Raw genomic sequence first — 16,002 nt, forward strand, 5'->3', positions numbered from 1 at the left:
TGTAGTTACTTATATCTTTATTTTGTTTTGATATTTTTGTACAGTAAGCAATAAATTACACTGTGAGGTAGGCGGGAGAAAGACCCTGCCTTAACAGTGCATTGTGACTCTTATGAATACAAGGATATCCAAATGAGAGAACACGTCTTCTAACAGGGACAGATCCAAAGCCTGTTGAGAAAGATTCCCCCTGACTCCAGGAATCAGGACCATTTTGAGCAGGACCATTAGGAGTAATGTAGTGGAAGATTCTCGCAGCAATGTTGCAATTCTACAAGCAAATTGTTAAATCTGTCTTCTTGCTTCCTCTTTTGCAAAGGAATAATACATGGTGGAATTTCAGATCTTAGATTTCTAAAATCCTAATGATAAACTTGGAAGGTTTCTTTTTAAAATATATTCTTAAACCTAAGTAGTTCTGAAAAATTAAAATGGGACTCAAATTTGCATTTGAACTAGGTAATGACTGTGTAAAAAGATACTCAGCTCTTTGATGCTGAGAATTGAGAATTCCCAGGGTGACAAGCTAATCCAAAATGCATTAGCACTAATTTGGGAAATTCTGCCACACCTCACTCAGGAGGGTTAAATATTATGATGAAATAAGTCAGAGAAAGGTTATTTGGAAGAGGAAACCTGGCACTAGTGCATTTCAGTGTTTCATTTTATTGCCTCTGTGTCACACACAGTCAATTATAGTAACTCCAAAAGTGACCGTGCAGGTATCTGTGCAAGCAATTAGGAGCTGCAGCTCCTTCTGCTTGCTAGTGGAAAAGATAATGTATTGTATTTGGTAAAGAGAATATTGTATCTCTTTAAAAACACCTGATTTTAAATTGTGTTATCCTGTGTTATCTACTGATAGCCAGAACCATTACTCAGTATTAATTAGGAAGTCATCCTCTTCATATATCACATCAGTTTAGATTTTAGTGAAGGCACATACTGGGGTAGTATTCCCATATTGTTTCAAATGTACTGTGACTGACTGAAAATACATGACAAATTTCTTATTACCATACACAGTGTTACCATCTTAGTCAGACTTCTTACTGGAAAGACACATTAATGTTGTTGTTCTAAATCAGTAAGTATTCCTAAGTATTATTTTCTCTTTCCCCTGACTGGAGTTATTTCTGAGTTCCGTCTCTGAGATTGTCACCTGATTAGGTGTAATTTGAAAGCAGCAGGTGTAGACATGCTTTTAGATTTCTTTTTTTCTCATCTGGAAGATTTTTAAAGAGAAAATCCCTTTGGAATATTTACTGAGATGCTTAGAACGCATATGTAAAACATAATGCAGGGCTGCAATTAATAATTGACCTGAAGTTGCAGTTATTTTTCTATTGATAGGTATTTGTGTTCTAGTAGGATCATACATGGTTTTTCATAACTGAAAATCCTTCAGGCCTTCATCTTTTGCTAACCTGTATGAAGTAAACAGAAATTATCTAAATTTAAAATAAGTATATTTGCATGTTTTTGTGTACATGCATGTAAAATTGTCAGGAGACATTAACACTGTCAGCACAACAAATTATGCAAACTCTGTACATTTTATGTCTGTTGCATTGCATTTTTAACATTGCTTAAACATCTCTTGTTGACAACAATGGAACAGCATATTTAATTTGCATGTTTTAATGCCTTTACATAGAAGACTGTTTTCTTTAAAAAATGTGATACAGCTCTTTGATTCTTAGACAAGAATTTGAAAAGGAGGAAGAAGCAGGAAATCAGCTAAATATTATGCTCTTAACTTGCCCTGGTGGGTAAATGAAGATATAAGAAAGAGCAAATAATTTCTCCTCTATTTAATCCACATATATATTATATATGTAGCTTGTCTACAAGACCTTACTCTGATGATAAACAAGAATGTTCATCATTGAGAAGCAGACAGGCAGTAGTTATTTTAATTATATAAAAATAAATTAAAAATAACTATTTTCTCCTCACTCTGGAAAGGCTTGATTTGCCTTACTAGGCACCTTAAAATAGAATGTTTATTTTCCCATTTGCTAAACTCTCTCTTTGCTGCTAGACAAATCACCTTGCTTTCTTGAACTTTCTCCCCTTAACCCAGCTGGTTACATTGAGGCTTCATTGTTATCCTGTAGGTCTAAAATAAGCCTTTATATCAGACAAGCACATCATGCTTACCCAAACCAATCTTGACTATATGTAAATTCATGAAACATTTAATCTTTTAGCATCTCAAAGGTAGAGAAAAATGTACATTTTTCCAATATTTTCCTCAGTCCTCACCAATCACCCTGGGGTTTGTATAGCCATCCCCTAAACTAGCCTGAGCAGCAATTACAAGTCATATTTCAAGTGCCTCTAAAACTGATGGGCAGTGCTGGCTTAACAGCCATGGAGAGAAGTCCTCCATGGATCCACAGAACTGATACTGGTACTGGTACAGTAGCCATTAAAACTTGCCACACTGCCCGTGTACCTTTTCTATGACAGAGAGAGCTTAGTGCTTCAGTGACCTGGTTGCTGCACTGCTGAAGAGATTGGAACATTGGAGTCATGAAATAACATTTCTGCAAAGTCCACTTAGACTTTTTGTAAATTGCATAGAAGACTGTACAACTTAGCTAAATAGCAGAGGGGATTTCATTACTTATCTGCTTTATTTTTTTTTTCCCTAGGTATTCTTTGCTGAAGATGTGGGTTCAAACAAAGGTGCCATCATTGGACTAATGGTGGGAGGTGTCGTCATAGCAACAGTCATTGTCATTACCTTGGTGATGCTGAAGAAAAAACAGTACACATCCATCCATCATGGTGTAGTGGAGGTGAGTAAAGGTTACCGAGCAAAGCTGCGCTTATGTGAATGGACATGGCAGCAGTGTGCTGTGAACAACCATGTAAATCCATGTGTTTACAAATGGGCTAAGAAAATGAGCTCCTTGATTAACCAGTGATTGAAAGTAGTGTGGCTGTCTTGTTAAACTAATAGTATTATTCAGCAGGATGGAACTGAATGATCTGAACAAGTAAATATGAGCACAGCAATCCATAGGGTATGCCCCATCTAATTAAATCTCAAACTGCAAAAATCTGTCCAGGAATTATCCATGACCTATGACCTTTAACATGGACATTAATTTCCCTTTAGAATTTAATAGTAGCTGCAAAGAGAATATTGTATGGGTTCAAAAATCTGAGTTATTACTATTGTCATTGGGAATTCACATGTAAGGACTTTTTTAAATTGGTTTCTAAAAGGTTAACTAAACAGCTAGGATTTGTGGATTTTACTGTGTACAGTAGCAAATGCAGATTTGCCCTACACAGATGCTGTATTACTTTTTGTTCTACCAACAGGACTAATTCTTTCCAGCCAACAGCCTGTGATTTACAGCTAATATGAAACTTACAGATTATAAAACTTGCAAGATCTTTTCTCAGAATGAAAACTGCTTCATATCCCAAAGTGCCCAGTAAATCCATCACATACGCACAGTACATTTAAAGTATTACTGCAGCTACCACCTGCTGTGATTTCATGGAACTTCACTATAAATAAAAAGCATAATGAACTTAAAAAAAAAAAAATCTCCTCTTTTGGTATTGATACCCAGAACATTCACTGTAGATATCTATTCATTTTGCATTAGTGCATCATATCAGGCAATCCTCAAGAGATTCAGATCTTTTCTTTCCAGAAACCGCCAGCTAAACAGTTTCAGTTTTAAATTAAACTAAATTTTGCTACTTTCTTTAGGATTTGTCTTGCATTTGTCTTGGCAGCAATTGAATTCGTATGAGTGACACTTCAGGCCCTACAGGATACATAGGAGGGATGATTCTTAAACACACACAGGTCATTATTCAGTGCAGAAGAGATTTAAAATTTTGGGGACTCTGTTTTATTTTTGTGACGTATGTATTTAGTATTCTTATAGCCCAGACAGAATTAAACAGATGACCATTGTGACTGACTGGTCCTGTGCCGTAGGAACTCTTAAGCTTTTAATTAAAAAAAAAAAAAAAAAAGTAGGTTTGGATAAAAATGGAGAGGATAATCTTAGATCTGTGTGAATTTCACAAAAATCAAATCAGACATTTTAGCCTAAGTCTTGTAAATACAGTAGCAGCTTACGTACAACTGAGCAGAGTATTTCAATGGCAGTGTAACTGACTGGTGAGTAAATAATAATAGCTAGCGTATACAGAGGACTTTTGAATCTAGCATGAATACCTAATCAATTAGTAGTACAGAAATTAAGGCAGTACTGTCTAGTGGTTTGTTTGGGAATGGGCTCAAGGATTCTTGATTGTGTCCTTGGTTTGTGGCCTTAGTCAAATCACTTAACCTCTCTGCCTTAGTTTCTCACCTGCAAAATTGGGATAATACTTATCTATTTCCCAGGGATGCTGAGGATTAATTAGTAAATGTTTTTACAGCACTTTGAAAAATGTAAAGCTCTGTAGGCAGTAATCTTTGAAGTAAGGATATTCCAGTCCAAAGAGGATTAATTTATCTGGCAAAGTTGTACACTAAAGGCATAACATTTAAAATATAAATAGCTTTGCATCTGGTCTACATTAGATGTATTTTGACAAACTAATTTTGGATCCCATCTGTTTACCTTGTGTCGGAAACTACTATGACAATTTAAATTTATGTGAATAGGTGTAAGTTTACAAAACAGTTTCCATTACAACATGCTCCTAGCTTTCTGAAAATTCTCTACTGAGGATAAAATTCTTAATATTTGTTCTCGAATGTGATTTGGGGGGTGGGGGGGGGGGAAATACTATGGCCATTTGAAAGGTGTTCCAATATTTTTTTAAACAGATTTTTAAAACTGGCTCAATTTTGATGGTTAAAATTTTCCATGTGAATTGTCCTCGTTGAGAGGAGGACAACCACAAACAATTCTGGGGGGGACAAATTGTTAACTGATACGAATGATTGCAAACATAAACAGTTAAAAATGGGGTACAGACATTGTGCATCATCGCCTTAAAATAAAATCCCAAACCCTAAACATCTTTGCTTACAATATACTTGAGGTCTCTAGGAAATATTGCCTGCTATTCCAGCTCTAAAGTTAGAGTAAACACTCCTTGAGAACCAGCTCGTGAAGTCACATGAGGATTAGCTGCATAGAAAATCTGTACGTGAGAGCAAAAGGGGCTGTACAGACAAAACAAGAGGCTATTTACGTAAAGGAGAAAAATGGTAGTGAAATACTGCCCAGGCTTATACCAAGAAGTATTCTTTCTCAGAAAAGAGAAGTGCTGTCATTGTTATGCTCTCTAGAGCTTTGGCATGTCCATACCTGGAATATTGCGTTCAGCTCTGAGTGACTCAGATTGGACAATATGGAAACTGCTAAGAGAAGAACAAAAAAATGGTTATGGTTGATGGGGTTGACTGATAAGAAAAGCATAAGAGTTAAATGTGTATAGATTGGCAGAGCAGAAACTAAGCTGAGACATAAGTCTACAAATACCTGAAATGTGTAACTATCGAGAAGGGAGGAAAAAATATTTAGCATCATAAAATAGGTAAAGAGAGCAGCAGAGAAGGGAAATGGAGGCTGCAAAGTGGCAGTGAGATCAGAGTCTGGGATATAATCACCCCCAGAGAAGCAGAAGAATTCTTATCACTTGACACTTCTAAAACAAAACTGGGGGGAAAATTACAAGAAAATTTACAGTAGTGAAAACTGACTAGGAGCGAAACTAGATGTCCTAATAAGTCTTTGCTATCTATCGATTCCATGATTTGGTGACTATAGGGAAATGTGTTATAAATTAGCTTATCAGATGTAGGTTTTACCTTAATACGGAATGTTCTATTCAACTTTGCCATGTTTTCATAGACACACATATTGCTGTTGCCCTTACAATACAATTGTTTATAATGCTCCTGCTTATCTCTTCAGTTTCTTATCCGTTCTTTATCATCTGTTTCTGCATCTGATTAAATAAATAAAAAGAAGAACAGAGAGTATTCACCTCATCCTGTCTCACATCTCAGGTAGATTGTACTGTGTGCTCCTCCTCCCCTCTGATTCTGAACAAAGGAATCACACGGGGAGCTCAAAGCTAAAAGAACAGATGGAGTTCAGTACAGTATTGTCTAAAGCTTCAATAAGGAAGAGTACAGCACAGCCATGGCCCAGTCCTGTAGCCCAGATTCTCTTCGCCCAGGGCCAGTCTAGTGGCAAGGCCAATGGGACTAGCCATTTAGCACCAAGTATCGGAGGGGTAGCGGTGTTAGTCTGTATCCACAAAAACAACGAGGAGTCCAGTGGCACCTTAAAGACAAACCGATTTATTTGGGCATAAGCTTTTGTGGGTAAAATACCCACTTCAACTTTGAAATTACAGGTACTGTTATTAATTACTTGTATTACATTACTGTGTAGGGCTCCAGTCATGGCCTAGGACTGCCACTGCACTAAGCACTGTATAAGTGCGGAACAAAAAGATGGCCTCTGCCCCGAAGATCTTACACTTTAGCCTGATTGTCTCTACTGGGCAGTACTAAAATACGCACATTTCATCATTATAATTAAAAATGTTGTTGAACAGAATCCTGATGGTGGAACATAGTCCTGGCCAGGTATTAAATCACTGAATGGTGTTAGATGCAATATAGCCATGTATAGGGCAAGTGGTAACCTGTGAAGAGAGGGTATTTTAACAGCAGGAGCCAGCCAACTAGTCAGGAGATAATTGCTGAGACTCTCTTGTGGGCAGAGCCTGCAGCACTGTCACCATCTCCCACCAAGCCCCGCTAATGCCAGGGCTGCTATCGCTGTGGGAAATAGTAATGAGGACTCTCCAGGAGAGGTAGGATAGAAAGGAAAGAACACTGGCAGGCACGGAGACTCATTAAAATGTAAGGGCAGGATTGTACGCTAGCTGCTGAGCAAGTCATTATACCAGAAGTCTCTTGGGGATTTGAGGGCAGAGGTTGAAGAGGAGACAGGATGTGAAGTTCCCAAGGGCTCCCCTGCCCTTGATAAATTGGAACAATTGTTGACAGCTAAGCTGAGCACTCATCCGCTGCTTGCACCAGCTGAAAGAAACAGTAATATTCTGGCACTATAAAAATGTTTTTTTCTTTGGAAAATGAAAGGTTTGTTCCTACTCCCAAAAGCTAGGGGAATGTAAAAGAGCGAGCCTCCTCTCTAGCCAGCAGTTGGTTTGTACAAAGCCACGTGCTGTGTCAGCTTGACGCAAGACACACACTTTTCAGGTTTGTCCCAGGACAGTTTGTGTATATTTTTACATCTAACAACATTGCTCATTGCAGGCTCAGCTTTAAAAAGCCTAGCACCCTTTAATGACAGTATTTTAATAAGAGAAGGGTCCAGTTACATTCCAGAATAGGGACAACAGGAAGTGCCAAGTCAGACCAGACCAGTGATCCATCCCATTTAATATCCTGTTTCCAATAATGGCCACGAGAGAGGGCAAGAAACCCTGCTATAGCCAATTATGGAACGACCTGCCTGTAGCAGCAGGGTCCGACCCTTAAAGTTAGTGATCTTGCTTGACGGAGAAGGGAAAGGATTATTCTCACGCATACAGATTTTTTTTTAAAGGCGATTTACAGTCAGTTGAAATTGGAACAAAGGTGGGGAGAGAAGATTTTTAGAATGGATGCTAAAATAGGGCTGATTTTGATGCAGCAAGTCACCTGATGTATTTTTACATGTGACACTTTTCTTTTTTAGTCAGTGGGATAACATGAGGTAGGAAATGGTTCTGATGGTAAGATACTGTGAGATGCAAGGGGCTAATCTAAGTCACAACCCATGCAGACAAGGCCATAGAAATAGGTAGATTAGCTTGCATTTTCCCTAAGTGTGGAACAACATATCCCTTATTTTCCTCTGAGGCTTCAGGTAACATAACTTTTAAAGGGGGTCAGACTTGTCCTCCCCACGTTAAAATATTTCCAGTGTTGGAGATCATATTTCAAGAAAATCAGGCATCAGGTTTGTTTAGTCTGGAGAAGAGAAACTGGGGGAGGCATAATTTTTAAGTACATAAAAGATTGTTGCAAGGAGGAGGGAGAAAAATTGTTTTCTTTAACCTCTGAGGATAGGACAAGAAGCAATGGGCTTAAATTGCAGCAAGGGAGGTTTAGGTTGGTCATTAGGAAAAAACTTCCTAACTGTCAGGTTCGCTAAGCACTGGAATAAATTGCCTAGGGAGGTTGTAGAATCTCTATCATTGGGGATTTTAAGAGCAGGTTAGACAAACACCTGTCAGGGATGGTATAATACTTAGTCCTGTCATGAGTGCAAGGGACTGGACCAGATTACCTCTCAAGGTCTCTTCCAGACCTACAATTCTGTAAGCACTTCTCCTTTACTTATTCATCAAAAGGTTAGACTAAACTAGCCTGCTACGTAAGATTTCTTGAGAGAATACATTTTTCATTATCCAAAAGGTTATTTTATGCTAAAAATAAAAGGTTATTTTTGCTAAAGGTCATTACATACAGAAATTCACATTAAAATTTTCATAGCTAATATTTTAGAGTAGTTTAGAATACTCTGTGCCCTTCCTGCTTTTAAGTCTTCGGACAAAGTAGTTTTTTTTTTTTAAAGGAAGATGGCAAACACTAGAGGTAAAGGATAGCAAATAGAATAGCTATGGGGGGGCGGGTCCCCCTAATTACCTATTAAAACAGAGCTAAGGAAGATAGGCAGGCGATGGTAGGTTTTGAATACACAACAGTTATGTGTTCACACATTAACATTTTTTAACATTTAGAGAATGGTCTCACCACCTCTAATGTGGTATAGTTTCACATTACTGTAATGTTCAGTGAAGGAAACTAATATATGGAGCAGCGGTTACTCAGAAATGAAGTTTCAACCACTGAGCTGTCATTGTTCCTATCTGCTAAGAAATTAAGTCACTTTTAGTTAAGTAGAAAATATTTAACTAGGTCAGAAACAAAGCGCTGATATTGGGGACCAAATTCAACCCTGGAATAAGAGGACGTGTTCCCCATTAAATGCTATGGGACTGTTGATGGTGGACCCTCATCAGTATCCTTAATTTTTACTAGCAAATTTGAAAGGTCCCAATTGGCAACTATAGACAGTGTCTAATAGGGTCTAGCACAAGCCACCTCCTACTGTTCTGCCAAGGTGGTTTGTATTATTGAGATTCTAGTTACACGCCCTCTGTGCCAGGCTCTCTGCAAGCACAGGAAGAGTGACCTAAGCATTTGCGACCTGGAAAACAGCCAGCAGATGAAGGAGGTAGGAAAACAGGATGCAAACTGTCTCCCTTTTCCCCATTTTTGTCTGTCAGGTTGCAAATTCTTTGAAGCAGGGTGGTAAGCACACTGCAGAAAGAAGCTGGTCTCTCTCTCAAGCAAACGTAACCACTTCTGATGACTAGTTCTTGTCCTGCAGCTTACAGCAGCAGAGAGGCAAGCCATTGCTGTCTAGGGCAAGAGGGAGGTTCCTTCAGGCCAAGGCAGTAGGAGCAGGGCTGAGCTTACCTGCCTGCAAGTTACTCTTCAGAGAAGCTTCTAGTTAATAATTCCCAGGTGCGACTCCAGGTGTTGAGCCATAACGCCCTTCATGATTTGGGTCCTGGATATCTTTGAGAGGAGAGTCAGCCTCTTTCTTTAAGCTGGTTGTTGAGCGCTAATAGACCTTAGTGTTGTGGTGTCTGTTCACTGGAGAACCATCCCATCTAGAATTTGGTCCATCAGGGCCAGAGTCTGTTGACTAGGGCAAGCTCCAAGACTTACCTCCCTACTTAGGCTTTTCCTGTGAGGGTAGGGTTGAGGAGTGAGCCCTTTGCTTGCTTGTCTTTCTTATGGGGTTGAAGCTTTCATATATGTGTTTAAATGCACTGATAAGAGCTCAGAATATAAAAGGGAGGAATAAGTAAACTTGAGCCATTGTGTGGATCAGAGGAAACCTGACCATGGCCCGTTTTCTCCCCACTCTAGGTGGATGCTGCAGTGACACCAGAGGAACGCCACCTTTCCAAGATGCAACAAAATGGCTATGAAAATCCAACCTACAAGTTCTTTGAACAGATGCAGAACTAGAACACCACAACAGCCTCATGAGTTGGACAGCAAAATGATTGCTTCACTGCCCATCGGTGTTCGATTCTAGAACAAAAACACTCTGTTTTATTATTTACTCATTATCGCCTTTTGACAGCTGTGCTGTAACACAAGTAGATGCCTGAACTTGAAATAATAAAAATCAGTAATGTATTTTCTCTCTTTACATTTCAGTCTTTACACTACATTATTAATGAATGTTTTTTGTGTACTGTAAAGAGTTTAGCTGTATTTAACTAGTGCATGGATAGATTCTCTTTCCCAATTATTTATCATGTGGCCCCTTAGCCAACTGTATATTATTCTTGTGATTTGTGGCAAAAATTAAGTCCTTCTTGAAATATGCTTTAAAGAATTGATGGGGGATGCTTCCTGTGTCTTAGCTGCTTCTCTTTGCTGAGATTTTTTTTTCTGATCAGTAGGCATTTTAAAGTAAAACTACTTTTTTTAAAAGTATTCCAGATGAGTTATTTTCTTCTGCAGTTGCATTTTATTGTACAGATGGTTGCTTCTGCTGTATTAGTGATGTAGGAATCATGGGAATACACATTTGTTTCTTTGTGCCTGTTTTATGTGCACACCTTAGGCATTGGAAGGTAAACTTATTTTCTTTTCCATGTACCTTTTTGATCTTTTAATAAAAATTAAAAATTAAAAAGAATCCCTGTTAATTGTGAGCACTTTGTAGGGGAAAAAGTGCCTGCTGGTTGAAAATTAATGGGGATCCTACAAATGTTTCTGCAGGATGATTGTACAGAATCATTGCTTATGAATTGATAGCTTTCTACACTGTGTTACATAAATAAATTAAGAAAAAAACCTTTGGACAAGAGTTTTCTTTGGAGGCAGAAACAGCTATGTTGAAAGTAAACCGTAATCATCAAACATTCATAGAGCTGGAGGGAAGGGGTGTTTTCCTGCAAGTGGATATGGACCAGAACATCCACAATTTGACTATAGAGGAACAAAATGGCAGTGTGAGGAGGGGGTGTGGCCTTTGGCACCCCTACCCCTCTAACATGTCATTTTTTCACTTTGTATGATAGCATTTTAATGTAAATAAATACATTCCTGGAGGAGTTCCATTGTAGTGGTGTGATTGTGTAATTACCAACCTCCCTCCTCCCCCACCCCCATTAGCTTGTCTAAACATGTGCAGATTGATGTATACAAAGTCAACACCCACGATACAGGAATGATTCACTGGAAGGTGGTTCTCTCATTACTACTGCTCCTCCACTGGTCATGCTGTGCCAGTTGCATTCTCATGGTGTCCCATTTAAATCAATGTAATGTTGAGCTGTATGCAATCCGTTAGCAGTCCTGAAATCTGCAACAAAAGCATAACTGCTACGCAGCTCTTCTTTTTCCACAACACCAATGTGTGGTTTGCAAAGGCTAAAGACAAAATTGCTTTCCCTGGACCTGCCTGAAGAGAATGAATCGCATGATAATGACAAGGTAATACACAGCTGTTGTACCTCTCTCTCTCTTGGTGATCCATGAAGCAGGGTAAGATTGGTGTTCATCTGCCTATCTCACCTACAGTGCCAGAGCTGGTAGGCATGCTCAGAGGCCGGCTACTGGATCAGGTCCCCTTCAGGATCTGTCCAGAGGTGGTGGTGGTGCTGTTGCCCACCTTACGTTTTAGCCCAGTGGTCAGAGTACACCCCGGCACATGGGAGACCTAGGTTCAATCCACCTCTCTCCTGATAGCAGGGAGGTTCTTGTTCAAAGCCTAAGGAGAGTGTTCTTGCCACTGACGTGAGGTCCCTCAGCCTCTCCTGTGAAAGCCGTTCCACTGTGGATAAATACTTAAACAGGAGAGACAGAGGGATCCTATAGCTCAGTGGTTAGAGCACCCTTCTGCAACATGAGACCCAAGTTCACATCCTTTCTCCACATCAGGCAGAGGGGAGTTACACCAGGGGCCCCCATCTCAGGTGAGTGTGCAGACACCTGCCAGGAGAGTTACAAGAGGGGCCCTTTCTCCTCCAGCCAGGTTTTGAATGGGGCCAGGGCCAGAGCCAGCGGACATACTCTGAACTCAGGCACCGCAGGCAGGGGAATGTCTATCTTCCCCTCGTTTGAGGATCACATCAGGGTGTAGGCTGAAGACAGGCATCCAAAAACCCAGAGTGAGGCAGAAACGCACATTCCAGGGGCACTTTTTACAGTGCAAATGTAGGTATTTTAGCCAGTAGTCAAACGCGGGTGTTGTGGTTCACAATCATGCCTAACACTGGGACTTGAATACCTAAACCACAGATTTAGGCACCGATGTTCCTTTGTGGCTCTGGATCCTAAGCCCCACTGCACTTCACTGTTAGCTCACTTTGGTGTCTCTTGTGGTCCCACCCTTAGGCACCTCCCTCTCTCTATGCATTGTAGAGGGAGTCTGGGCACCTAACTGGAGGTTGTGAATTCCACTAGTTGGCAGGGTGTCTAGGAGTCAGGTGTTACAGCATCCAAGACCTGTGAATCAACCCCTTGCTGCCCTGATGTATGACACTTGCTTATTTTAGTAAGGGAGCAAAGTGAAGACAAGTTTCTTACTACTCCATATTATACAAGTTATCACAAATGGATTGTGAACAGTTCCATGCAGCAAATGTGCTTCCTGAAGCACTTATTGCCACCAGTAATTATCTCTCTCCAGCTTTTAGGGAAGCTAGAAAGGCATGGAAAACTATTTAAAGTTTAATGTGGGATACTTGCGTTAGCCACCTGCCTAAACACCATTGCAAGGCACTGAGAATCCATTGATATTGCTCCATTGCAGGCTAAGAGACTGAAGTTCTCAGTAGCATGGAAAAGTTTGGATCTTATTTTCATATGCTACCAAGAAGCTACCTTGACAACTCCTACATGGGGAGTTCAGTCAGTATAATTGCATCACTCAGGTACATGGATTTTCCACACCCCTGAGCAACATAGCCATACCAACATAAGTTTTTAGTGTAGACCAGAGCCAGGACTCTGCTTCCCTCCCCAATCTGTTAGTATCTGAAACCAGCTGGACCATACTGTAGCTTAAGGTAGGAAACCAACTTTCCAAAGCTTGCTTCCTGGTAAGTCCAGCTTCACAAGGGGCTTGGAGTTGTTCGCTTTTATCTTTCTTTTTTCCCTGTGACAATTTACTCTACCACAGACACAACACTCTTCCTATTGCCCTCCTAGCTTCATGACCTGATTTACACCTGGAAAGAAGCACCCTATGCAATTATTAAAGCAAGAGCAAGTGAGCCGTCAGACTTTTAGACCACTTAATCTGCTGTTAACTGAGTAGTTCTATATTTGACTACATATTATACTAACAATAGTATCACTTTAAAAAAATGTGAATAAAGCATCTCTTCTTCCCCTCCCCTGCAGACAGATGGTTTAAGCCATTTGTCTGAAAGTGTGTTGTGTTCTCTGGTTGCAGCCTGGGGTATGTATACATGTGTTATAAAAAAAGTAACTTGAGTAAGAGGGCAAACATGAAGTGTGTCAGTTTGCAGGTACCCCCTTCTGTCCATTGCATCCACCAGATAGGGTCTAGGTGAGCAGTGGCCACCCTATGAGAGCTGGCACCCACTTTCATAGGCCCCTTTTGAAATATCAGCTTTAAACCACTTCCAATGAGACTGCAAAGCCTTTAGGAACACTGCAAATTCTATGCAAAATACTGTTCATGCGTAGGACTAAGACAATGATCACCTAAGAGTCAGGAAACTGTGTCAGTTCCCTCTAACCCCTTGCAGGAGTGGCTTTAAGGCCTGTAGGAGCCCACCCTTTCCGACTAAGAACAGTCAGACAGCTGGCTTATCAGAGCCCTGGCACCACTTTCTAACAGCAGTGATGACGGGTCACGGAAGAAGCTGAATTCATTTAACTGTCCTCCCAACTGCTATAGTTTCATTACTGGCTCCTGACCCATCTGGGAGAGGTCAGAAAAGCCACAGATGCAAATGGGGAAAAAAGTCACAGGCAATGCCAAGGGATGCTAGACACACACTGGAGACATAGTCAGGAAAGGCCGGCAGCTGGATGGGACCTTGCCCCCATTACTTTGTACTGAGTTCCACAAACACCAGGACTGGGCCTGTTCCCTTGCACGCATTACATTAGGTCTAAGCACATCTTTCCATGCCACCTACAGGCATACAAAAAGCTTTCCTGTGTGCATCCACACTAGACTACAGGAAAGGGTATGGCTTCAATATGAACAGGATCTAATTCAATGTATGGCAGGCTCATTAAAGGAGCATTATCAAAATTCCCTTTCAGAGCAGAGTAACCGCAAATGGTATACGCAAAAAGAAAAGGAGTACTTGTGGCACCTTAGAGACTAACAATCAAATAAATTGGTTAGTCTCTAAGGTGCCACAAGTACTCCTTTTCTTTTTGCGAATACAGACTAACACGGCTGTTACTCTGAAACCTGTCACAAATGGTATATGTGCTTCTATAGTTAGAGACAATCCCAGGCATAAAACCCTTATTCAGTACAATCCCAATTACAGAAAATGTAGTTGCTTTGAAAAACCATTCCCAAATCCGATTGCACACTGCACAGTGGGAGGTACTCGTATAATGTGACACTCTCATAATACAGATGCACACAGGAGCAACATTAAGGCGGAAGGGGGCTGTGTAGGAAGGTCTCCATAGTACTATCTTGGTTTAAGTCCATGGTTCTTAACCGGGGGTGCGAGGTGCCCTTTCTGGGGGGTGTGAGACATGCCAGATTTTTTTAGAAGGTAAATCATCGAAAACACAAATTAAGCACAGGCACGTAAGTACAACTACTTTGTTTCATCAAACCTACGTATGTATTAACATTGTACATTTTTTAACGATTACTGTAATATACAAACAAAAAAATATATCTAGGTTTAAAGAACTGGCCTACTTCAATGATTTTTGATAAGGGGTGCGAGAACATATTTTGAGAACCAAAGGGGTGCAGGCTGCCGTAAAGGTTAAGAACCACTGGTTTAAGTTATACAAGACATACCACTTTTAATTAAAAGGTAAGATTTTATAAATAAAAGAATTGTCCAACACATGAAAGTTATCTTAATGCAAACCCTATTGCTATAAGCACAACAGGACCCTAGCCTGTACAGAGTTTAAAGCTTTTATCTTAGTATCCAGCTCTTACTAATAACAGCAGCATTCTGACTATCCCTTACCACCTCCATAAGCTTATTAGTGTGTAAAGACAACATTAAAATGAATAAACCCAGCTGATCAATGAACTGGAACAAGTACACATAAAAAGAGAAAAGATGATGAGACCAGCAGGGGACACAGGAAAGCTTTAAATGCAGGAACCCTCAGTTGGGAGGCATCTGTCCAGCCAGATAAGACGTTGAACAGTTCAAAAGCCGCAGAGCTACCAGAGTTCCAGTTCCAGACTTTGAGCAGACTCTTCATGGCTGGCAGAAGCCCCTTTCTGGCTATTAAGTTAGAGGAGGTAAAGCCAGTGCTATCCCCTTCAGGCATCCACCGCTGCCCCCGAAGTCAAAATGTTATAGTATGTGGCTTACACAGCTCACTATTTGAGTTTGTTAAACTCTATACACATGGAAATAACAGTGTGCAGCACTTCCATACAGTTCTGAAGGGTGCTATAGAACAGTGGCTCTCACCCTTTCCAGATTACGGTACCCCTTTCAGGAGTCTGATTTCTCTTGCATACCATGAGTTTCTCCTCACTAAAAAACTACTTGCTTATGAAATCAGACACGAAAATACAAAAGTGTCACAGCACACTGTTACTGAAACATTGCTTACTTTCTCATTTTTATCATGTAATTATAAAATAAATCAATTGGACTATAAATATTGTACTTCCATTTCAGTGTATAATATATAAAGCAGCCTAAACAAATCATAGTCTGTATGAAATTTTAGTTTGTACTGAC

At 40.1% G+C, this 16,002-nt stretch overlaps 1 protein-coding gene across 4 annotated transcripts in view; it reads left to right on the forward strand.

Moving 5' to 3' along the window:
• APP (amyloid beta precursor protein) overlaps nucleotides 1-11,166 on the forward strand; it is a 294,805-nt gene extending 283,639 nt beyond the window's left edge. For all 4 annotated transcript variants that reach the window (XM_048868071.2, XM_048868062.2, XM_048868089.2 and 1 more), the window contains 2 exons: nucleotides 2,661-2,807; nucleotides 9,965-11,166. In XM_048868071.2, coding sequence (XP_048724028.1) covers nucleotides 2,661-2,807; nucleotides 9,965-10,066 — 249 coding nt within the window. In that variant the 3' untranslated portion in view covers nucleotides 10,067-11,166. The remainder of the gene's footprint in view (nucleotides 1-2,660; nucleotides 2,808-9,964) is intronic.
• Nucleotides 11,167-16,002: the final 4,836 nt, after the last annotated feature.

The sequence above is a fragment of the Caretta caretta genome, chromosome 1, assembly GCF_965140235.1.
Source record: "Caretta caretta isolate rCarCar2 chromosome 1, rCarCar1.hap1, whole genome shotgun sequence".
NCBI classification, from domain to species: Eukaryota; Metazoa; Chordata; order Testudines; family Cheloniidae; genus Caretta; species Caretta caretta.